This window comes from Panthera pardus, unplaced genomic scaffold (genome assembly GCF_024362965.1).
Source record: "Panthera pardus isolate Hobbes unplaced genomic scaffold, ASM2436296v1 HiC_scaffold_8, whole genome shotgun sequence".
Classification (NCBI taxonomy): Eukaryota; Metazoa; Chordata; class Mammalia; order Carnivora; family Felidae; genus Panthera; species Panthera pardus.
This window is the reverse complement of record NW_026527013.1, coordinates 113822666-113845555: the sequence shown is the minus strand read 5'-3', so window position 1 is coordinate 113845555 and position 22890 is coordinate 113822666. Positions and strand designations below refer to the sequence as shown.

Here is a 22890-nt window from a genome sequence, read left to right as displayed (position 1 = left end):
CCAAACCCACAAACCATGAGATCGTGACCCGAGCCACAATCAGGAGTCAGACATGTAACTGACAGAGCCACCCAAGTGCCCCTGCAAATTTTATTTTAAATTTCAGTGAGCAGAGTCACCTGGGTTGCTCCGTCGGGTACACGTAGGACTCTTTGATTTTGGCTCGGTCGTGATCTGTCACGAGGTCAAGCCCCATGTTGGGCTCTGCACTGACAGTGTGGAATCTGCTTGGAATTCTCCCCCCACCCCTCCCCCCGCCTCTCCCCTTCCCTGCTCGTGCTCGCGCTCTATCTCTTTCAAGATAAACATTTAAAAATAAAATTCAGTGGGCAAGCAAACATTATTGCCTCCCTCCCCAACCTCCTGCCCACTGTAGTGGAGACTGGTGAGACCATCTTTTCCGATAATAGGATATTACTAGCCAGGGTGTTTGTTGGGTGGTCTTACAGCCGTATGTGCAGCAACCACAGCTGTGTTCTTGTCCTGTGGTGTGAGTCTCCACTGGTGTTTCCAGTTTGCTCTTGTCCACTTTAGTCCCTTATAGAGAGTCCTTATCCTTAGTAAAGAGATACTAGTTAGATGATGAAGAAGATAAAGCCAATCTGAGACCACCTTGCTCTGAAGTTCTCCCAACAATGTCTTCCTAAAACTAGATTCCTTCAATCCCAGTGTTTCAAATTCCAAAGCTACTGATGTAGAAAGTTCAGGATACTTAAAAAAAAAAAAAAACAAAAAAAACCCAGTTAACCATAGTCTCATTTCACTACTTGGTTTGTTGTGGATTGATACAAAACACCAAGATTTGGAAGTTACCTGCAGTTTTCTTTCCTTCCTCTGCCTTATTTCTAATTTGAGTAGTACAGCTAGAACGTGGGGGCTGATCACTGAGGAGGAAGCAGAGTCATTTCCCTCAGTCCCAGGCCCATCATGCTGTGGTTCCCTGCTCTCCTCACATCGGCCTGTTGTGCAGTCCCTGACAGAGGCTCTCAGACTAAACTTTTCCAGCACGTGGTAAAGGAAAGATCCCCAGCAGGTGGCCTGGGTCTTGATATTCGAGCCCATCTTTGCCATTGCTAAGGGCCCCCTTATATTTGAGGTGTCACCCACCGTCTCCTGGGTAATATCACCGGCCATTGCCTTCTGTTCTTACTGTGCTCTCATGTGTCAATCTCAATTTCGTGTTCATGCCAGAAGCCTATTCCAAGCGGAATCCAAAAATTTGGGGCAAGAGTTTCTTGAGCTGATGGAACGGGTGTTTCCCAGCAAAGCCACAGAGGGTCTGCCTCGATTTCACCCTATGGCTCTACTGGTTGCAGAAAAGGGGAGGGGACGTCCCTTGGCGTAAGGGCCCATCATGTCTTGGGGATGAGACTCCCTCACCAACCCCAGTGGCCAGTCATCTGCTTGCTCCTCGGTCACCTCGCTGAGGTGAAGTCAGCTGTCCTGTTCCTGCTGTTCAGGGCAGAATCGTCAGTATGTTTTCCCTTAGCACTCCATCTGTGTGAGGATAACTCTTAGGCCATACATAGCCTTTTCTTTGGCTTTGCCTCATACTACTTGGCTTCCAGATGTTCCACAGTGGAGGAGCCCCGTCCGTGAGAGCATGGCTTCCAGCCCGTGCTGGGAAGGGAACAGTCTGCTGGTGGATGTGGCCGGGTCCCCAGGCAGTGGTGGAGAGCCTGCCCTGGGACCATAGTCATCAACAGACCACCTGAGCACTTAATGGACCAGAGGGAACTAATTAATAGGGAGGGGAGGCTTTCTTCTACTCATTTTTTCTCTAATGGCAGAGTGTTTTTAAACGATGTGCTTTTGAAGGTGAGTCACAAAACATCGTCTTTGCCCTTTCATTTTGTCAGCTTGTGGAGTCAGATTTGAGCGATGCTGGTAAGGTGTCTTCAGAGAGTGAAGAAGAGGATGAAGAAGAAAAGGCTACACCCAGGAGAAGCAGGCTGAGGAGAAGCAGTATTGGTCTTCGAGTAGCCTTTCAATTCCCCACCAAGAAACTGGCAAAAAAATCTGATGACAGTTCTTCTGAGCCACTATTTCCTAGCAAACGCTTACAGGACAATAAAAAAGCAATTCTTGGAAGAAAGAGAAGCTGCAGACAGGGGAAGGAAAGGGAAGATTCGGTGTCTGAATCTGAGGATGACTCCAGGGATGAGGGCCAGGAGAGCTCTGATGCGCTGCTGAAAAGGACCATGAACATCAAGGAGAACAAAGCCATGGTAAGGCCTGGCAGCGGGTGGTCTAGGAGCTGGCACTGAGCCCTGCTTAGCGACCACGGAGGCTCACGGAGCTGCCCTCATAGCTGCTGTCGTCTGGGCTTCTGTCAGGACATGTGCTCTGGTTCTTATGTGTCCTTTCTCTGTTCCTGAAGGCCAACCAGTTACTACCCGGTGAGCTCTGGTTTGGGAACAGAGACTCCCAGGACCATTTTTAGCCCTGGTTCCTGGTGCCATTGAACTAATGCTGCTTACAGTTGACCATTAGGAAGTTAAGTTCTAGATATGTAGTGGTATTGGACAGGAGAGGCCAGTTCCCAGCACAAAGAAACTAAAGATAAAAAGAGAAGCACACTTTGAGAGTTGCAAGGTGCAATTTAGGTGGGGGCTTTCAACAGGAATCTTTCTTCTTTGATGACCCACTGGGTTTTCAAGACATCATATGAGAGAATGAAAGAGGCCTAGGTATTAAAACACACTGAACAGTTTTGAGTCACGTTACCAGTTAAGTCTTCAGTAGAATGAATAATGATACAAGGTAAAATCTTGGTTATGTGTATTTGGTTTTTCTGTATTTGGTCAGTAACTGTTGTTTGCTTCGTAATTTTGCATATACAGAATTAATAAAATTCTGCCACTCAATCACTTTAGCATTTTGGTATATTTGTAATAATTTCTTTTTAAAAAGCATAATATAATGATGCTTTGTTTGCAATCTTATACATCTAATAAGTTATTTAAGAAAATAGAAAGCCTAGGGGCACCTGGGTGGCTCAGTCAGTTAAGTCCAACTTCGCTCAGGTCATGATCTCACGGTTCATAGGTTTGAGCCCCGCAGTGGGCTCTGTGGTGATAGCTCAGAGGCTGGAGCCGGCTTCAGATTCTGTGTTTCCCTCTCTCTCTGCCCCTCCCCGGCTCGTGCTCTGTCTGTTGTCTCTCTCTCTCAAAAGTAGTAAATACACTTAAAAAAATTTTTTTTAATTAAAAAAAGTTACATAAATCATATTTGTGGGAGAAATTTATCCTAAGACCTGTTTATACTTATTAGCTAAGGGAAATTTTTAGCACTGCATCTCTCTGCATCTTTAAAATAAATGTTCATGACTTTTTAATGATGCCTAAACATTCGTATAAATAAGAATCCTAATTGACTAGAATACTATCGCCTGTTACTTGGTATTCTTAGGTGTTTATTTGGGAATATTTCCATTAAGTTATTCTTATGAGAAATTAAACAGTTTTCTTGGAGCTCTAAACAACTGTCAGAACGATCTAGTTGAGCCTTTTGTTTTGAACACGATGACACTTGCTTTAGGTGTGCACAGTGATCTGTTCTAGGGTCACACTGCGAATTAGTGGCCATGTCAGGATTCCAGCCTCATATACCTGGTCTCATCATTCCAAGGACCACTTCTTCATGTCACGCTTTCGTATATAAGGAATGGGCATAGATTTTATTTCTGTGGATGCTATCAGCATCTCATTAGATAAAAATCTTGGCGTGCCTGGGTGGCTCAGTCGGTTGAGGATCCGACTCCTGATTTCGGCTCAGGTCATGATCTCACTGTTCCTAGGATCAAGTCCTGCGTCGGGCTGTGCACTGACAGTGCTGAGCCTCCTTGAGATAGTCTCTCTCCCTTTGTCTCTCTGCCCCTCCCCCCCTCGCTTGCATATGCCTTCTCTCTCTCAAAATAAACATTAAATAAAAATCTTGTGGTGTCTGGGTGGCTCAGTTAAGCACCTGACTCTTGATTTTGGCTCAGGTTATGATTTCATGGTTTGTGGGGTTGAGCCCTGTGTCGGTCTCTGTGCTAACAGCTCAGAGCCTACTTGGGATTCTCTCTCTGCCCTTCCTCCACGCAGTCTCTCTCTCTGTGTCAAAATAAACTTTAAAAAACGTGTTTACATATGAGGTTAAAAAATACAACAACTGTTAAGATCCCACATGAACTACTTTAGTCAAGTTTTTACTGTTGGCAAAACTGAAGACTTGGGATAAGGCGTTAGACAAACTCGGCATGGCAATATTGATGTAAGGTCCTTTCTTTTGTTCTGAACTTCAGCTGGCTCAGTTATTGGCAGAACTGAACTCAATGCCGGATTTCTTCCCAGTACGAACCCCAAACTCAGCCTCTGTAAGTAGAACTCCTTTATAATTACTTACTCCAATACTGATGAACATAATCTGTTGCCAGATGGCTTTTATTCAAGAAAGCACCCGGTTGCAAATGTCTGTGCTCTTGCTTTCAGAAGAAGAGAACAGTGAGGCGGGCTTTCTCCGAGGGACAGATCACAAGACGCACTAACCCCACCCGGAGCGCGCGGCCTCCCGAGAAATTTGCCCTGGAGAACTTCACTGTCTCCGCTGCCAAATTTGCAGAAGAGTTTTACAGTTTCAGGAGAAGGAAGACAATTAGCGGGGTATTTTCTCAGCACCATAAACATAATATTGTCTGTCTAAGCAATAAGTATGCAGCAGTTGAGCTTGGGCATTTCTACCAGGTTCCCAGGTGGAGCTGGTGTTCCCGGGACCACATTCTGAGAAGAACCCCCCACCCCCATCTAGGCTGTAGGCTGGAGAAAGGCCTTGACCTGAGTAGAGCAGAGGAGCTGCTCCAGGGTTAGGACCCTCTACTTCATCTTCACGGGGGGCACGAAAGGCCTGTCAGTGGTGCCAGGTGGCCCTCGGGTTTTGGCCGTGGGAAAGGGCAGTGATTCCTCCTAGCCTTTTGAGTTTTAGGAAGGGGGCATTTTAAGTGCTTTTGAGCTGGAGCGAGAAACAACCCTTCCCGTTGGCAGGTTTGGCCATCCATCGTGGTTCTTGTCTCTGTCCTTACGGGGTTCACGGCTGGTGACTATTGTTGATCAGGTAAAACCTGAGCTGCTCCTTTGTTGTTGGACCACCTTGCCGTGCAGGAGGTTTGGCACTGTGTCTGTGGTGGCAGCTCAGTAGATGATTCCAGGGAAATCGGAGAGGGACACAGTTAACATTTATGGTATTGGAGCTCTGAGAGTGTGAAATTTTTATGCATGTTTTTTAATCAGAACATCTCACACCAGGTTCTGCTTTGGCTCATCTTGCAGGGGAAATGCCAGGGGTATAGACGGCGTCACCGTGTATCTTCCTTTCGGCCGGTGGAGGATATCACTGAAGAGGACTTAGAAAATGTTGCCATCACCGTTCGAGATAAAATCTACGATAAAGTTCTGGTAAATTCTGTATGATGAATAATTTGCACGATTGTGATTCTAACTGGGAGTCCAAGGAACTGGTATTAGAAATCCTGCATTGTTTTTAAACTGCATCTGGGCTTAGACCCTCAGGCTGCCTCCCTTGTGACTGGGAGGACCAACTGTAACTGGGTGGAGGGAGTTGGCTTCCTGCGGGAATTCTCCTCAGGAGAGGTCTCTCTGGGGGATGCACATGAGTTGTGGGGAGGCAGGCATATAGTTTGGAAGAGCATATTGATAATAGTTAACATTTTAAATATTTATATGGTGTTTATTTAAAGAAAATTTTTTTAACATTTTTGAGAGAGAGTGCAAGCAGAATCTGAAGCAGGTTCCATGCTCTGAGCTGGCAGCACAGAGCCTGATGTGGGGCTTTGAGCTCACAAACTGTGAGATGATGACCTGAGCCGAAGTCAGATGCTTAACTGACTGAGCCACCCAGGTATCCCTGGTGTTTATTTAAAAAAAAATTTTCTTAATGTTTATTTTTGAGAGAGAGACAGAGTGTGAGCGGGGGAGGGGCAGAGAGAGAGAGAGAGGGAGACCCAGAATCCGAAGCAGGTTCCAGGCTCTGAGCTGTCAGCACAGAGCCTGACACGGGGCCCGAACTCAGGAGCCATGAGATCATGACCTGAGCCGAAGTCGGACGCTCAACCGACTGAGCCACCCAGGCGGGCCCCCCTGCCCCCCCCGGTGTTTATTTTAAACATAGAAAAAAAAAAATACTGTGTTTGTGTGTGTGCTTTTTGATTAACAGAACCATAGTAACGAAAGTTTGACAGAATATCTGTGGTTGGTAGGAAATGAGTTAAAATTTCTTTTAAACAGTGATTTGGAGGGAGGCTTTGTGGTGTTATGCATCATTTTTTAAATGAGGCAGTGTCCCATTAAGGCAATATTAAAATGTTTTTAATGTAATTGCCAACATTTTAACACCGGGAAATTTTATACTGAAAAGCTCCAGATCACCGGAAGCTGGGCTGGAGCCAAATGTGGCTGCCGTGGGCTCAGGGCCACTTGGGCCCCTGTCACCCTCTGTGGGCTCTTTCTCTCCTGTCTTTCTGCTGGCCTCTCTGACCATCTCATTTCTTCTAGGTGCCCTGCTCTTACTTACTCTAATAGGTTTCCCTGTGGTTTGGACCAGAGAATTGGTGCTGCTCGCTGCAGGGTGAGAGGCTCGGCCTCTTCACGCCCTATTGAACATACGTAGACAGCATGTGGGCTTGCGCGCTTTGCCCTGTAAGTCCCTTGTTCACCCACCCACCGCCTTCCTCCCTCAGGGCAACACTTGCCATCAGTGCAGGCAGAAGACCATCGACACCAAGACGGTGTGTCGGAACCAGGGCTGCGGTGGGGTCCGAGGACAGTTCTGTGGGCCGTGCCTGCGGAATCGCTACGGGGAGGACGTGAGATCTGCACTGCTGGACCCGGTAGGAACGGTGTGCGCACTTGTGAATTGGACCGGCAAAGAGAGGCAAGCTGAGATGGATGGGGCTCTCAGGACCCTTTATGATCGGGGACCTGTAGCTGCAGAGCTCAGTCTACCCCTTGACACTCCAGAGGAAAAAAAAGGGTTTCCTTCTGGAAAGAGAGCAAGCTGACCAGTAGGGCAGAAGAGATGACTGGGTTTTCCAGGGTCCAAGCCTTGCTTTCCTACCGTTATGGTCTGTCAGGTGCAGCTGTGTGGCTTTCCTCCAGCAGCATGGCTTACCTCAGGCGAGGCCAGGGGACAGGTGTGTGTCACTGTGTGCCTGGCTGTCGTCTAAGGTGTTTTCCTAACACAGTCGACTTGCAGTTGTTACTAAGTCATTTAAATTTATGAAGTCGAGTATATAACCTCCCAGGCCCTCAGTTCCCTCCTTGAAGTGAGATAATAGTATGGTTAGTATGTATCCGCTTGAACCTAGGCAGTCTGGCCCAGAGTCTGTGCTCTTACTTGACCCCTGCCGTGTGACCTCTTTCACAGCAGTCATGGGGTAAATCGCTGTCCCCATTTAGCAGATGAATATAGACCACGACTCCGGTTATGTGGTTTAGGAAGTAGAAGAGCTAGAATTCACACGTCCGTCTCACTGCTCTTTTGTACTCCTAAAATCTCCACAGTTTGAAGCAGGCGTCTAATTTTCTGTGTTTCTCCACACGTGGGACCCTGGGTGATCAACCTCTCTGGGCCTTTTGAATCATGGGGAGGAGACTCGTTTAGTCACCCTGTGCCATATACTAGAAGTATCCTGTGACTGAAGGTTGGAGGAGAGACCAAGTGAGCCGGGCTTGAGCACAATGGAGGTAACAGGGGAAACTGCTCTTCCAGGATTGGATGTGTCCTCCCTGCCGTGGGATCTGCAATTGCAGTTACTGTCGCAAGCGTGATGGCCGCTGTGCCACAGGGATCCTCATTCACCTAGCCAAGTTTTACGGTTACAATAATGTCAAGGAATACCTGGAGAGGTAAGTCACAGGTCACAGATGGAGGCTGTCATCTCCAGCTCCAGCCGGGGAGACCGTGGAGGCGGGAGTGGTTGCTAGATTTCAGGCAGATGCTTAAAAACCATCTTGAGTGCCATCCATTCCCTAGCTGCTTGCATTAGAGCAGCTCAGGGCTGATGTGTTCCCTCTTGGAACGTTTCCCTCCTTTGCTAGGATCTTCAGCTTTGGCACTGCCCGTATCCCCCTCATTGTGTAAAACAGAAATGGAGGCAAGCAGGCTGAGGGGAGAGGTTGGGGCAAAGCGCTGTGGCCGACACGGTTACTGCTTTCCAGGGCTGAGGAAGCTGCGTGGGATTCTGCAGTGTGGTTTGGCGAGTGGGAGTGAGGCCCGTGGCTCCCGCTGCCTGGCCGAGGAGTCAGGGCAGGCCTGCCGCAGAGGGGCTGGGCTGTGCACTCAGGGTGTGCGTTGAGCCTAGAACCTGCTTTGTGTTCGTCTCCATACCCATCACACTGACGCCTCCCTTCTTTTCCTCAGCTTACAGAAGCAGCTGGTAGAAGATGATTAAGAACAAAACCAGCCACCTCACCGTAAAGAACTCTAGCAACATATGCCATCCCACGGGTGTCTACGATTTCTTCCAGTTGTGTTTTTATACAGAAGTTGTTCGTTGATCTAAATACTATTTTTTTAAAATTGTTTATATGCTTGAAAAGGTTTCTCAGGAAGACGGCTATTTACATATATCCACGGGCCCCTATGCGTAGTGAGTGGTTTAAAAGCATCTGCATATGACAAAAACACAGCTTAAATGGGGTGGAGTTAAAAGTCCAGGTAAGTTCCAGGGCAAACGTTTTGTAAGCAGCTCTTGCCTTTGACACTATTTGGTGCCTTGATCTTTACCTCCCAGGCAGTGACCACAGTTCAGACCAGGTAGTTAGTGCTTCTCTGGGTCATTGGAAATTTATGTTAAAGAAAGAATGTTCTCTTAAATTACAAAGTGCAATTAACCCATAGATCTTGAGTACTAGAGTTTTATTTTTATTGAAAGTCACCTTCACATTACCGACACTGGAGGCCTGGGGACACTGCTGGTCGGCAGGACCGTCTGCCTCTTCCTTCAGGATTCACCTGCTGCCTGAGGTCAGGGGCTTCTAGATTTTTTTAATTTAAAAAGATTTTGTTTATGTGCAAGAACTCAAATCCCACTTTCTGATGGGGAGACCGTTAAGGACGGTGTTTAAGCAAAATTAACGCACATGTGAGTTACTTAAAAATTCCAGAAGCTGGAGTGTGTTTTATGGCTCTCGGTAAATTAATGTGTGCGGCCCCCCGGCCAAGGCCTGTGTTGTCCGAGCCTGAGGGCCATCTCAGGCTTCCAGCAGCAGGGCCACGCCTGCCAGGACCCATTTGGCTGCCTTGTCTTTGCTTTTCAATCTGAAGGTCCACACGTAGGTTGGGCCCCTCATTTTGGTTTTGTACACCGGGCATTCATAGGTGTGTTTAGTTTCCTGTCTGTCTGTGGGTATGGCTTTTGCAAAGATAACCGGCATCACAGATGTTAACTCCTTGAGGCAGGCATCAGCAATGGTTCCTGACTGTGTGTCCCATCTGGCACCTATAGCAAAAACACAAGGATTGCAACAGTGTGGTGTGTTGGAAGCAATAAATGTTCAGTTTTGTCGTTAACTGCTTGTCGGCTTCCTTACTGGTGTGGGAGGTTGAGGGGTGCCACAGAAACACTGGAGGCAGGGTTCCACGTCTAAACTTTCCTTTGAAAAATGAACTAATTTGAATTCAAAAGATCTAAACCTTGTTTGAAAACAGACTCTCCAAGAATTCAGGCACAATAAAGCAAATGAGTTTGCCCTCTCTTTAAAAAATTGAATTCTTCAAAATGAATGCATTTCCTCCCAACCGCCCACATTAGAGACTCGAATGCACTGGCATCTTAAGGGCTTAAAGAAATCTTGTAGTAAAACGTCAGAGTGAAGTGAAAGTTTTTAATCATTTCACAATCTTTTTAGTGTAGGTCTTAATGCCACAGGTAATTTAACACTAGATACAGATGCAGATGGAAGTGACACCCATCACCCTACGTGCCTTAAAACTTGGCTGACATTGGACCCAGATCCTGGCATTAAATGTGGTGAAACGAGGTAGACGACTGCTAGATGTGAGTGAGTACAGAGGAGTGGAGTAAACCAAGGACAGATACCAACTTGCAACTGATCGAAGAAAGCTCCTAAATTAAAAACTACACAGGTGCTACTTGTGCTATCTTACCTTCCATGAGGAGCCCGTGGAGATAGGCACCTTCCCGTGGAGGATGGCCATAATCTTCCTTGGTTTTTTTGGTAACATCAACAGTCAAGCACATTTTGTCCAGGGGCCACTCATTTTTGCGAGCCATGGTCTGCATGATTGCTATGGGAAGAGAAGGAGCAGGAAATGGGATGTAGTGGTAAAAGGGCTCTCAGGGGCCCACAGTCAGCTGCCTTTCTGACTGAGGCATTGTGCTGTGCTTCGGGTTCCTGGAAATGTGCGTGTGGCTGTGCTAGACTGATGGCCAACTGAGGCCTGCAGGACACCTCCCTGCTTGTGTACATGAACTTTTACTGGAATAGCCAGGCCCATTTGGTTACACAGCATCTGGTTTTGCACTGTGGTGGCAGAAGGGAACCACTGGAGAAGAGACCCCGTGGCCTTTGACAGAAAATGTTTATATCCCACTTCACATGGCTGCTATGCTTGGAACTTTACTTTCTCTGCACACCCAGCTATCACTCCTGCCCTCCCTCCTGTGTCATGAGCACTGGGGAGCAGGGCAGGTGAGGCAGGATTTGTGCCAGAAGCTGGGGCCGCCCAGTTGGAGCCCTTACCAGTTAAGAAGGACTGAGGGTTGAAGAAGCCAGGAAGCCATACCACAGCTGGAAGGGCAAGATCGTGGGTCCAGGTTTCAAGTTCCCGGCATCGCAAAAGGAGGTCATTAAACCTGGTGAACACGAGGTAGGAGGAAACAAATGCACTTTTTAGTAATAGAGTTTTCCGATAAGGTGAAGTAGATTCTTAGAGCATGAACAGGGGAGGGTCAGAGAGAGAGAGAGAAACAGAATAGGAAGCAGGCTCCAGACTCCGAGCTATCGGCACAGAGCCCGATGTGGGGCTCAAACTCACAGACTGTGAGATCATGACCTGAGCCGAGGTCGGACACTCAACCAACTGAGCCATGAGGGCGCCCCGATGAAGTAGATCCCTTTAAAGAGATTTTTTTTCCTGTTGAAATTTTATAACTATTACCACCAGGGACAGGAAACACTGAGGAATGTGGAAAATTCATCTCTACTTAATTTTATTTAGATGCTCTTACTGATAAATGGTAACCACACCCAGGTGATGTGTGTATAATCCACCTGACAGGCTCCAACAGAGTGTGGACAAGGTGTGTGCATGGCAATGCATGCGTGTGTGTGTAAGGATTGGGGTGGGAGGGATGGCTGCTGGGAAGGGCAGAGGCAGTAGAGCCCAGACAGTGGACTTTCCATATACAATAGTCAGGAATGGGGAGGAGAAAAAGCTAGTAAGGGGAAACCACACCTCCGAGCCTCTGCATGACTGTGGTTTGGGAAAATGAGGTTTTTTTTTTTTTTTTTTTTTTTTTTTTTTTTTTTTTAACGTTTATTTATCTTTGAGACAGAGAGAGACAGAGCATGAACAGGGGAGGGGCAGAGAGAGAGGGAAACACAGAATCTGAAACAGGCTCCAGGCTCTGAGCTGTCAGCACAGAGCCCGACGCGGGGCTCGAACTCACGGACTGTGAGATCATGACCTGAGCCGAAGTCGGACGCTTAACCGACCAAGCCACCCAGGCGCCCCGAAAATGAGGTTTTTTTACCCAAGTTCAGAACTCATCACAACAGTTTTTCAAGGAACAAGACCAACTCTCACAGAGGCTATGGGAAAATGAGCTTCTCTGATAAAATCAGGAGACCTGTCAAGCTTTGAAATGTAGGATTCAGGGCTCCCAGAAAGAAAATGGAGCGTGGGTATGTTAAAGCCAGCAGGGAGTTCTCTAGGGTGAGGGCCATGCGGGCTAGCCCTGAAGTTTCCTGGCACCTGGTTTGGTTACATGTTACAAAAGCAGCAAGGCTGATGCTCACATTCACACTTGGGTCACTACAAGTTTGTTGTAATGCCTGCCAGTTTACAGCATGGCTCTTACCTGCCCCATGCCAGTTCTTCCAAATCTCTGGTTTAGGGAAAACATAATTGACAAGGCAACGAATAGGAAAAGCAAAGACTTTCAGGGCCACTTGGGTGGCTCAGTTGGTGAAGCATCTGACTTTGGCTCAGGTCATGATCTGGTGGTTCATGAGTTCAAGCCCCGCATCAGGCTGTGTGCTGACAGCTCAGAGCCTGGAGCCTGCTTCCGATTCTTTTTCTCTCTGCCCCTTCCCTGCTTGTGCTCACTCTCTCTCAAAAATAAATGAAACGTTAAAAAATAAAAAAAGCTTTTTTATCTAAAAATGTTACCACAAGAGGCTTTGCATTGTAGCCAAATTACAACAAGTTTTTAAAAAGGGAAATGATTGCCTGTGTAAACAAGATTCTGGTTTGGAAATGACCAGGTAAGAAAAAGGAAATTAGGAAGAAAAACATTTCAAAATGAAATGGAAAATACACAAAAATAAACTCAAAATGGATGAAAGACCAAAATGTAAGACAGGAAGCCATCAAAATTCTAGAGGAGAAAGCAGGCAGCAACCTCTTTGACATTGGCCACATCAAGTTCTTTACACATCTCCGGGGGCAAGGGAAACAAAAGCAAAAATGAACTGTTGGGACCTCATCAAAACAAAATACTTCTGCACAGGGAAGGAAACAATCAGCAAAACTAAAAGGCAATTGACAGAATGGGAGAAGATATTTGCAAATGACATATCAGGTAAAAGGTTAGTATTCAACATTTATGAAGAACTTATCAAACTCAACACCCAAAGAACATAATCCAGTGAAGAAGTGGGCAAAAGACATGAATAGACACTTCTCCAAAGAAGACATCCAGATGGCCAACCGACACGTGAAAAATGCTCAACATCATGCATCAGGGAAATATAAATCAAAACCACAATGAGCTATCACCTCACACAAGTCAGAATGGCTAACATTAACTCCTGCAACAATAAATGTTGGTGAGGATGCGGAGAAAGAGGATCTCTTTTGCACTGCTGGTTGGAATGCAAGCTGGTGCAGCCACTCTGGAAAACAGTATGGAGGTTCCTCAAAAAATTAAAAATAGAACTACCCTACCACCAAGCAATTACACTACTAGGTATTTATCCAAGGGATATGGATGTGATGTTTCAAAGGAGCACATGTACCCCAATGTTTATAGTAGCACTATCAACCATAGCCAAAGTATGGAAAGAGCCCAAATGTCCATCAATGGATGAATGGATAAAGAAGATTGGTGTATATATATACAATGGAATATTACTCGGCAATCAAAAAGAATGAAATCTTGCCATTTGCAACTACGTGGATGGAACTGGAGGGTATTAAGGTAAGCAAAATTAGAGAAAGACAAATATCCAAATATCCAGGGAGGGGGACAAAACATAAAAGACTCTTAAATATAGAGAACAGAGGGTTGCTGGAGTGGCTTTAGGAAGGGGGATAGGCTAAATGGGTAAGGGGCATTAAGGAATCTAATCCTGAAATCATTGTTGTACCGTATGCTAACTTGGATGTAAATTTAAAAATTAATTAAAAAATGAAATGAAAAACTTGTGTACAATTTGAGGAAATTTGGGTTTTCCTAAATTACAAATTTGACTCTGTAAAATCAGGGACATACCATATTTCCAGAAAATGTGACCAAGAAAAATCAATGCCAAGACACATTTTAATATAGACCAAAGACAGAGAATCCTCTGGATAGCAAGGAAAAAACATGAAGTCTTTTAGAAAAGGAGAAAGAAAGTCAGCCACAGACCCCTATACAGCAGCATTTGATCAGAGCAAGCCACGCTGCCTACAAAGCCCCCAACAGTGAGTGGGTTCAACTTTTTTTTTTTTTTATAACCAGCCAGCCTGTCCTTTGAGTATAAAGACAGCTGATTATATGGCATAAAATAATGGCAGCAAATCCAATGAACAAGAAGGCTGAATCATCCAGCAAATAAAAACAAGAGGGATCTGAAGGACTCAATATATTTAAAACCCTGAGAAAGAAACTAGAATAATAGCCGTAAAAACAGGAAATTACGAAACCAAGTTGGGTACTTTCTCTGATTTCAGTATCAACAACTTGGAATTGAAAAACTGATTTTGGACAATGAAATTTTCTTTTTTAATTAAACATTTTTTTTTTTTAACATTTGTTCTTTTTTGAGAGCTAGACCGTGAGTTGGGGAGGGGCAGAGAGAGAGGGAGACAGAGAATCTGAAGCAGGCTCCAGGCTCCGAGCTGTCAGCACAGAGCCTGACATGGGGCTCTGACTCACAAACCCTGAGAGCACAACCTAAGCCGAACTTGGATGTTTAACTGACTGAGCCACCCAGGTGCCCCGAGGACAATAAAATTTTAAAAGTTAAGGGGAGACACACAGTAAACCGGAAACCATTGAAGACAAAATGAAGTCCCCCCACCCCCCCAGAAGTGATGAGATCAACCAGGATATAGCAGAGACAGAGACTGAAAATAAGAGTTCAGATAAGTAAACACAATGAAGATTATGAGGAAGATGGCATTTATTGGGAGACATAAGGGCTGAGAATTTTTCAGGGTGGAAGCAACGGGTAGACATACACACTTATAATAGCACACAGGAGCAAGTAGGATACAATTTTAAAAGCCCACATCTAAATATATCAGTAAAACTGCAGAACATCAATAGTAAAGAAAAAAATCTTAAGAACTTCCCCAGAGAAAACAGATTAGTTGTGAAGGGATGACAAGTACACTTAAGAACAGTCTCATCAGCTATAATAAATGCCAGAAAACCATGGAGTTAGCAAACTCAAAGCACTGAAATTATTCGTATGCTGGAACTGGAGGTTACCCATAGTACAAGAGCGTAGGGAAAAAGATTCTGATAAAGAACACCATTTACTCCCCACCATATATACTGAGAGCCCTGGTATAGATATTGTCTTTCAGTGAAAAGAGACGGGGGCCCAGAACAAAGGAGCCCAGAATCAGATGTAAAAAGCAACAAAGGAGCAAAGACATCAACACATGTTGTCAAAGCAAAAATAATACTATAAACAAAAACATTATGGTTTAAAATAAGGTTGAATTACAATTGCAGACCAGAGGAGGCAAGAGGGAGATTAAATTGTTGACTTTACATTATATTAGAACAGTCAACTATGGGGGTACCTGGGTGGCCGAGTTGCTTGGGTGTCTGACTTCAGCTCAGGTCACGGTCTCACGGTTTGTGAGTTCAAGCCCTGCACAGGGGCTCTGTGCTAACAGCTCCTGGAGCCTACTTCCAATATTGTGTCTCTCTCTGCCCCCTTTCCCATTTGCACTCTCTCTCTCTCTCTCAAAAATAAACAAACATTAAAAAAGCCAAGTGTGTAGGCTACAATGTAAAGCGTCTCTGCTAAAACAAGGATAAGCATGTAATAAAACTGTTAAAACTGACAGAAGCCTGAAAAACATTGCAATAAAAGTAGAAAAATATAGAAATAAGCACAAAATAAGATGGAAGTCCAAAGTTACCATTATGACAAAACTTAAGTACAATATATTTTTTATTGGAAATATAAAATTTGATTTGGGGGGCACCTGGGTGGCTCAGTCAGGTAAGCATGCAATTTCAGCTCATCTCACGGTTTGTGAATTCAAGCTCTGCATCGGGCTCCATGCTGATAGTGCAGAGCCTGCTTGGGATTCTCTCCCTTTCTTTCTGCCCCTCCCCTCCCCTCCCAAAACTAAAAAAAAAAAAACTTGGACATCCACAGCATTCACAGAAATCCAGTGAGTAGCTTTGCTCACTCTTCCTGCCAGTTGTTTGTTGCCATCTGTGTTCCTTCCACATTCTACCTTCCTTTTTTTTTTTTTAATTTTATTTTTTAGTTTTTAGAATTTACATCCAAGTTAGTTAGCATATGGTGCAACAATGATTTCAGGAATAGATTCCTTAATGCCCCTTACCCATTTAGCTCATCCCCCCCCCCCCACAACCCCTCCAGCAACCCTCAGTTGGTTCTCCATATTTATGAGTCTCTTCTGTTTTGTCCCCTTCCCTGTTGTTATGTTATTTTTGTTTCCCTTCCCTTATGTTTATCTGTTCTGTCTTAAAGTCCTCATATGAGGGGCGCCTGGGTGGCTCAGTTAGTTAAGCGGCCGACTTCGGCTCAGGTCATGATCTCGCGGTCTGTGAGTTCAAGCCCTGCGTCAGGCTCTGTGCTGACAGCTCAGAGCCTGGAGCCTGTTTCAGATTCTGTGTCTTCCTCTCTCTGACCCTCCCCCGTTCATGCTCTGTCTCAAAAATAAATAAATGTTAAAAAAAAAAAAATTTAAAAAGTCCTCATATGAGTGAAGTCCTATGATTTTTGTCTTTGTCTAATTTCACTCAGCATAATACCCTCAGTTCCATCCACGTAGTTGCAAATGGCAAAACTTCATTCTTTTTGATTGCCGAGTAATACTCCATTGTATATATGTACCACATCTTTTTTATCCATTCATCCATTGATGGACATTTGGGCTCTTTCCATACTTTGGCTGTTGTTGATAGTGCTGCTATAAACGTGGGGGTGCACGTGTCCCTTCGAAACAGCACACCTGTATCCTGTGGATAAATGCCTAGTAGTGCAATTGGTGGGTCGTAGGGTAGTTCTATTTTTAGTTTTATGAGGAACCTCCATACTGTTTTCCAGAGTGGCTGCACCAGCTTGCATTCCCACCAACAATGCAAAAGAGATCCTCTTTCTCCGCATCCTCGCCAACATCTGATGTTGCCTGAGTGGTTGATGTTAGCCAGTCTGACATGTATGAGGTGATATCTCATTGTGGTTTTGAACTGTATTTCCCTGATGAGTGATGTTGAGCATTTTTTTTCATGTGTTGGTTGGCCATCTGGATGTCTTCTTTGGAGAAGTGTCTATTCATGTCTTTCACCCATTTCTTCACTGGATCCTTTGTTTTTTGGGTGTTGAGTTTGATAAGTTCTTTATAGATTTTGAACACTAACCCTTTATCTGATATGTCATTTGCAAATAGCTTCTCCTATTCTGTCGGTTTCCTTTTAGTTTTGCTGATTGTTTCCTTCACTGTGCAGAAGCTTTTTATTTTGATGAGGTCCCAGTAGTTCATTTTTGCTTTGATTTCCCTTGCCTCTAACGATGTGTTGAGTAAGAAGTCGCTGCAGCCAAGATCAAAGAGGTTTTTGCCTGCTTTCTCCTCAAGGATTTTGATGGCTTCCAGTCTTACATTGAGGTCTTTCATCCATTTTGAGTTTATTTTTGTGTATGGTGTAAGAAAGTGGCCCAGGTTCGTTCTTCTGCATGTCACTGTCCAGTTTTCCCAGCACCACTTGCTGAGGAGCCTGTCTTTATTCCATCGGATATTCTTTCCTGCTTTGTCAAAGATGAGTTGGCCATACATTTGTGGGTCCATTTCTGGGTTCTCTCTTTTGTTCCATTGGTCTGAGTGTCTGTTCTTGTTGCACCTTCCATTCTTATGTTGGCACACCTCCCTACACAGCAAACACCTGGCTGCCTATGTGGCAGTTCCAAGGTGTACACATTTTCAGTGTGTAGCCCACAGCGGGTCTTGAACTCATGACCCTGAGATCAAGAGTTGACACTTAACCAAGTGAGCCTTCCAGGTAGCCCAAAGTTTTGTTTTTAAGATTTTATTTTTAAAGTAATTTCTATACCCAACATGGGGCTTGAACTCACAACCCTGAGATTAAGAGTCACAGGCACCCCTCATTTGGAATTCCCATGGGGCCTTCCAATTTAAGGTTCAGAGGACCATTCTCGTTCATGGAAGAAAGACTTAGGAAAGTATGGATTAAAGAAAATTCCATACCAAAAAGACAGGAATGGAGGGAACCTTTCAAACTTTGTGTGTTGACTATGAAGGCCAAGGAGCAGTTGGAGAGAGCCCTGGCTGTGAGGGAGCTGTGAATGTTCATCCATGGCTTTGGGACACCTCTCTCCACTCACAGCCACACACAGAAGCAGTTGGATTTATGGTGTACTCTACTATGAGCTTTTAAAAGTCAGCTTTGAGATGGCATTGGTAATCACTGGCTTCAAAAATAAGGTATGAAGGGACACGAAAACAAACTCAGGTTACCTCCCATGGCCATTTAAATAAGTGAATGAAGGAATTTTATTCCCTACATTTTTGACATGATAAACTGAGAAATTAGGAAGGTCAGGTATTTTGTTCAAGATTAAATAGCTAATAAGTAAGGGGCTGTGACCCCTTGCTTTGACCCTGATTTTCACCTGATTTTTCACTGATTTTTACCTTTGGAGCAACCCACAAAAGACACTCAGGAACAACTGGTGGTAGTTTGCACAATTATGCAAAGTACAGCCCCAAAGTACTCATAAAGTATAGCCTTCACAGTTCTTCTGACACAACAGTAACTCAGAATGCTGCACCAGCACCCAGGTGGAGAAAGGCCAGTGGGAGCAGGGAGGGGGTCGCTTACCAGTGGGCCAGGCCGTAAGTAGATGGATACGCCAGTTTGCTCCAAGCGTCTGGCACTGTGTCATAACTCAGCTGGGACTGCTGGGCTTCCATGTCAGGAGATAACGTCAGCTCCCCCTTGCATGGAGAAAAGAGGACACATAGTGAGTGCCCTCCAATGTGGGAAAACCTGCTCTGGTACCACTTTTAAACTCACCTTCCAACCAAGGTCTAATTGTTGAAGTGACACACGGATTTCCCGAAGAAGAATATTCATCCTCTCACATTCTTGGAAGCAAACAAGAACATAGGGGCTTCTGTTTGAGGTTTTTTGCATTATCTCCGCCATGTTGAACTCTTCTGGAAGTTTCTCCAAAATGTCATCCAAGACATTCTTAACCTTAAATCATTAACACACACAAAATTTAGCTCCTTTGTATTTCGTTTTTTTAAAGATTCTTTTAAAGTTTATTTTTGAGAGAGAGAGAGAGAGAGAGAGAGAGAATATGAATTCCAACCAGTCTCCATGCTGTCTGCACAGAGCCCTACGTGGGGCTTGAACTCAGGAAACCACGAGATCATTGCCTGAGCCAAAACCAAGAGTTGGATGCTTAACCAATGAGTCAACGAGGTGTCCCCTTTGTATTTCATTTTTAGTCACAGGGACACTATCCTTGATGTTTGGAAGTCCCAGAATCTATCCCACAACTCCCAATGATGCTTGCTAATGCATTGAAAACATGTCCGCCACTCCGTGGAGGTGGGCAGATGCACTGCCAACTAGCTCAGCTACCTGTACATGACCGCAGCCCCTCCCCTTCTTTAGATCCCACCAGGGAGGAGCTACTATTTGTAGTTTTTTCACTGGTAGCATTTGGGGAATTGAAGAACTGTCATGAATTCCATTTCACTTGTGCGTGTCGACACAATCAGAGGAAGTGGAACCCCAACATCTGGGTATTACGTTTTGTAATCCGCTAATTAAAAAAAAATCATTTTGAAAGTCACACAAACCGGAGAGGGAAGATGGCGGCGTAGGAGGACGCTGGGCTCACCGCGCATCCTGCTGATCACTTAGATTCCACCTACACCTGCCTAAAGAACCCAGAAAACCGCCAGAGGATTAGCAGAACGAGGTCTCCGGAGCCAAGCTCAGACGAGAGGCCCACAGAAGAGGGTAGGAAGGGCGGCGAAGCGGTGCGCGCTCCACGGACTGGCGGGAGGGAGCCGGGGCGGAGGGGCGGCTCGCCGGCCAAGGAGAGCCCCCGAGTCTGGCTGGCAAAAGCGGAGGGGCCTGACGGACTGTGTTCCGACAGCAAGCGCGACTTAGCGTCTGGGAGGTCATAAGTTAACAGCTCTGCTCAGAAAGCGGGAAGGCTGGAGGACAAAGGGAGGGAGAGCTGCTGAGCCCCCGGACGACAGAGCTCAGTTTGGTGGGGAACAAAGGCGCTCGCCAGCGCCATCTCCCCCGCCCATCCCCCAGCCAAAATCCCAAAGGGAACCAGTTCCTGCCAGGGAACTTGCTCGCTCCGCGCAAACACCCAACTCTGTGCTTCTGCGGAGCCAAACCTCCGGCAGCGGATCTGACTCCCTCCCGCTGCCACAGGGCCCCTCCTGAAGTGGATCACCTAAGGAGAAGCGAGCTAAGCCTGCCCCTCCCGCCCCCGTGCACCTTGCCTACCCACCCCAGCTAATACGCCAGATCCCCAGCAACACAAGCCTGGCAGTGTGCAAGTAGCCCAGACGGGCCACGCCACCCCACAGTGAATCCCGCCCCTAGGAGAGGGGAAGAGAAGGCACACACCAGTCTGACTGTGGCCCCAGCGGTGGGCTGGGGGCAGACATCAGGTCGGACTGCGGCCCCGCCCACCAACTCCAATTATACACCACAGCACAGGGGAAGTGCCCTGCAGGTCCTCACCACTCCAGGGACTATCCAAAATGACCAAACGGAAGAATTCCCCTCAGAAGAATCTCCAGGAAATAACAACAGCTAATGAACTGATCAAAAAGGATTTAAATAATAGAGAGTGAATTTAGAATAATAGTCATAAAATTAATCACTGGGCTTGAAAACAGTATACAGGACAGCAGAGAATCTCTTGCCACAGAGATCAAGGGACTAAGGAACAGTCACGAGGAGCTGAAAAGCGCTTTAAATGAAATGCAAAACAAAATGGAAACGACAACAGCTTGGATTGAAGAGGCAGAGGAGAGAATAGGTGAACTAGAAGATAAAGTTATGGAAAAAGAGGAAGCTGAGAGAAAGAGAGATAAAAAAATCCAGGAGTATGAGGGGAAAATTAGAGAACTAAGTGATACACTAAAAAGAAATAATATACGCATAATTGGTATCCCAGAGGAGGAAGAGAGAGGGAAAGGTGCTGAAGGGGTACTTGAAGAAATTATAGCTGAGAACTTCCCTGACCTGGGGAAGGAAAAAGGCACTGAAATCCAAGAGGCACAGAGAACTCCCTTCAGACGTAACTTGAATCGATCTTCTGCACGACATATCATAGTGAAACTGGCAAAATACAAGGATAAAGAGAAAATTCTGAAAGCAGCAAGGGATAAACGTGCCCTCACATATAAAGGGAGACCTATAAGACTCGTGACTGATCTCTCTTTTGAAACTTGGCAGGCCAGAAAGGATTGGCACGATATCTTCAGTGTGCTAAACAGAAAAAATATGCAGCCGAGAATCCTTTATCCAGCAAGTCTGTCATTTAGAATAGAAGGAGAGATAAAGGTCTTCCCAAACAAACAAAAACTGAAGGAATTTGTCACCACGAAACCAGCCCTACAAGAGATCCTAAGGGGGATCCTGTGAGACAAAGTACCAGAGACATCACTACAAGCATAAAACATACAGACATCACAATGACTCTAAACCCATATCTTTCTATAATAACACTGAATGTAAATGGGTTAAATGCGCCAACCAAAAGACATAGGGTATCAGAATGGATAAAAAAACAAGACCCATCTATTTGCTGTCTACAAGAGACTCATTTTAGACCTGAGGACACCTTTAGATTGAGAGTGAGGGGATGAAGAAATATTTATCATGCTACTGGAAGCCAAAAGAAAGCTGGAGTAGCCATACTTATATCAGACAAACTAGACTTTAAATTAAAGGCTGTAACAAGAGATGAAGAAGGGCATTATATAATAATTACAGGGTCTATCCATCAGGAAGAGCTAACAATTATAAACGTCTATGCACCGAATACCGGAGCCCCCAGATATATAAAACAATTACTCATAAACATAAGCAACCTTATTGATAAGAATGTGGTAATTGCAGGGGACTTTAACACCCCACTTACAGAAATGGATAGATCATCTAGACACATGGTCAATAAAGAAACAAGGGCCCTGAATGATACATTGGATCAGATGGACTTGACAGATATATTTAGAACTCTGCATCCCAAAGCAACAGAATATACTTTCTTCTCGAGTGCACATGGAACATTCTCCAAGATAGATCATATACTGGGTCACAAAACAGCCCTTCATAAGTTTACAAGAATTGAAATTATACCATGCATACTTTCAGACCATAATGCTATGAAGCTTGAAATCAACCACAGGAAAAAGTCTGGAAAACCTCCAAAAGCGTGGAGGTTAAAGAACACCCTACTAAAGAATGAGTGGGTCAACCAGGCAATTAGAGAAGAAATTAAAAAATATATGGAAACAAACGAAAATGAAAATACAACAATCCAAACGCTTTGGGACGCAGCGAAGTCAGTCCTGAGAGGAAAATACATCGCAATCCAGGCCTATCTCAAGAAACAAGAAAAATCCCAAATACAAAATCTAACAGCACACCTAAAGGAAATAGAAGCAGAACAGCAAAGGCAGCCTACACCCAGCAGAAGAAGAGAAATAATAAAGATCAGAGCAGAAATAAACAATATAGAATCTAAAAAAACTGTAGAGCAGATCAACGAAACCAAGAGTTGGTTTTTTGAGAAAATAAACAAAATCGACAAACCTCTAGCCAGGCTTCTCAAAAAGAAAAGGGAGATGACCCAAATAGATAAAATCATGAATGAAAATGGAATTATTACAACTAATCCCTCAGAGATACAAATAATTATCAGGGAATACTATGAGAAATTATATGCCAACAAATTGGACAACCTGGAAGAAATGGACAAATTCCTAAACACCCACACTCTTCCAAAACTCAATCAGGAGGAAATAGAAAGCTTGAACAGACCCATAACCGGCGAAGAAATTGAATCAGTTATCAAAAATCTCCCAACAAATGAGTCCAGGACCAGATGGCTTCCCAGGGGAGTTCTACCAGACGTTTAAAGCAGAGATAATACCTATCCT

General features: G+C 45.0%; 2 protein-coding genes across 5 annotated transcripts in view; one reads left to right on the top strand and one right to left on the bottom strand.

Annotated features, from left to right (window-relative positions):
* Positions 1-8615, top strand: part of CDCA7L (cell division cycle associated 7 like) — a 37551-nt gene extending 28936 nt beyond the window's left edge. For 2 of the 3 annotated variants that reach the window (XM_019443572.2, XM_019443574.2), the window contains exons 4-10: positions 1860-2228; positions 4289-4360; positions 4476-4646; positions 5310-5435; positions 6737-6886; positions 7768-7904; positions 8419-8615. In XM_019443572.2, coding sequence (XP_019299117.2) covers positions 1860-2228; positions 4289-4360; positions 4476-4646; positions 5310-5435; positions 6737-6886; positions 7768-7904; positions 8419-8449 — 1056 coding nt within the window. In that variant the 3' untranslated portion in view covers positions 8450-8615. The remainder of the gene's footprint in view (positions 1-1859; positions 2229-4288; positions 4361-4475; positions 4647-5309; positions 5436-6736; positions 6887-7767; positions 7905-8418) is intronic. The other variant, XM_019443573.2, reaches the window with a different exon arrangement.
* A 286-nt stretch (positions 8616-8901) lies between these two features.
* The window catches only part of DNAH11 (dynein axonemal heavy chain 11), a 358971-nt gene continuing 344982 nt past the window's right edge, over positions 8902-22890 (bottom strand). For both annotated transcript variants that reach the window (XM_053898599.1, XM_053898597.1), the window contains 5 exons: positions 18758-18940; positions 18563-18678; positions 10764-10876; positions 10168-10308; positions 8902-9499 (listed from right to left, as the gene is read on the bottom strand). In XM_053898599.1, the coding sequence (XP_053754574.1) occupies positions 9252-9499; positions 10168-10308; positions 10764-10876; positions 18563-18678; positions 18758-18940 (801 nt within the window). In that variant the 3' untranslated portion in view covers positions 8902-9251. The remainder of the gene's footprint in view (positions 9500-10167; positions 10309-10763; positions 10877-18562; positions 18679-18757; positions 18941-22890) is intronic.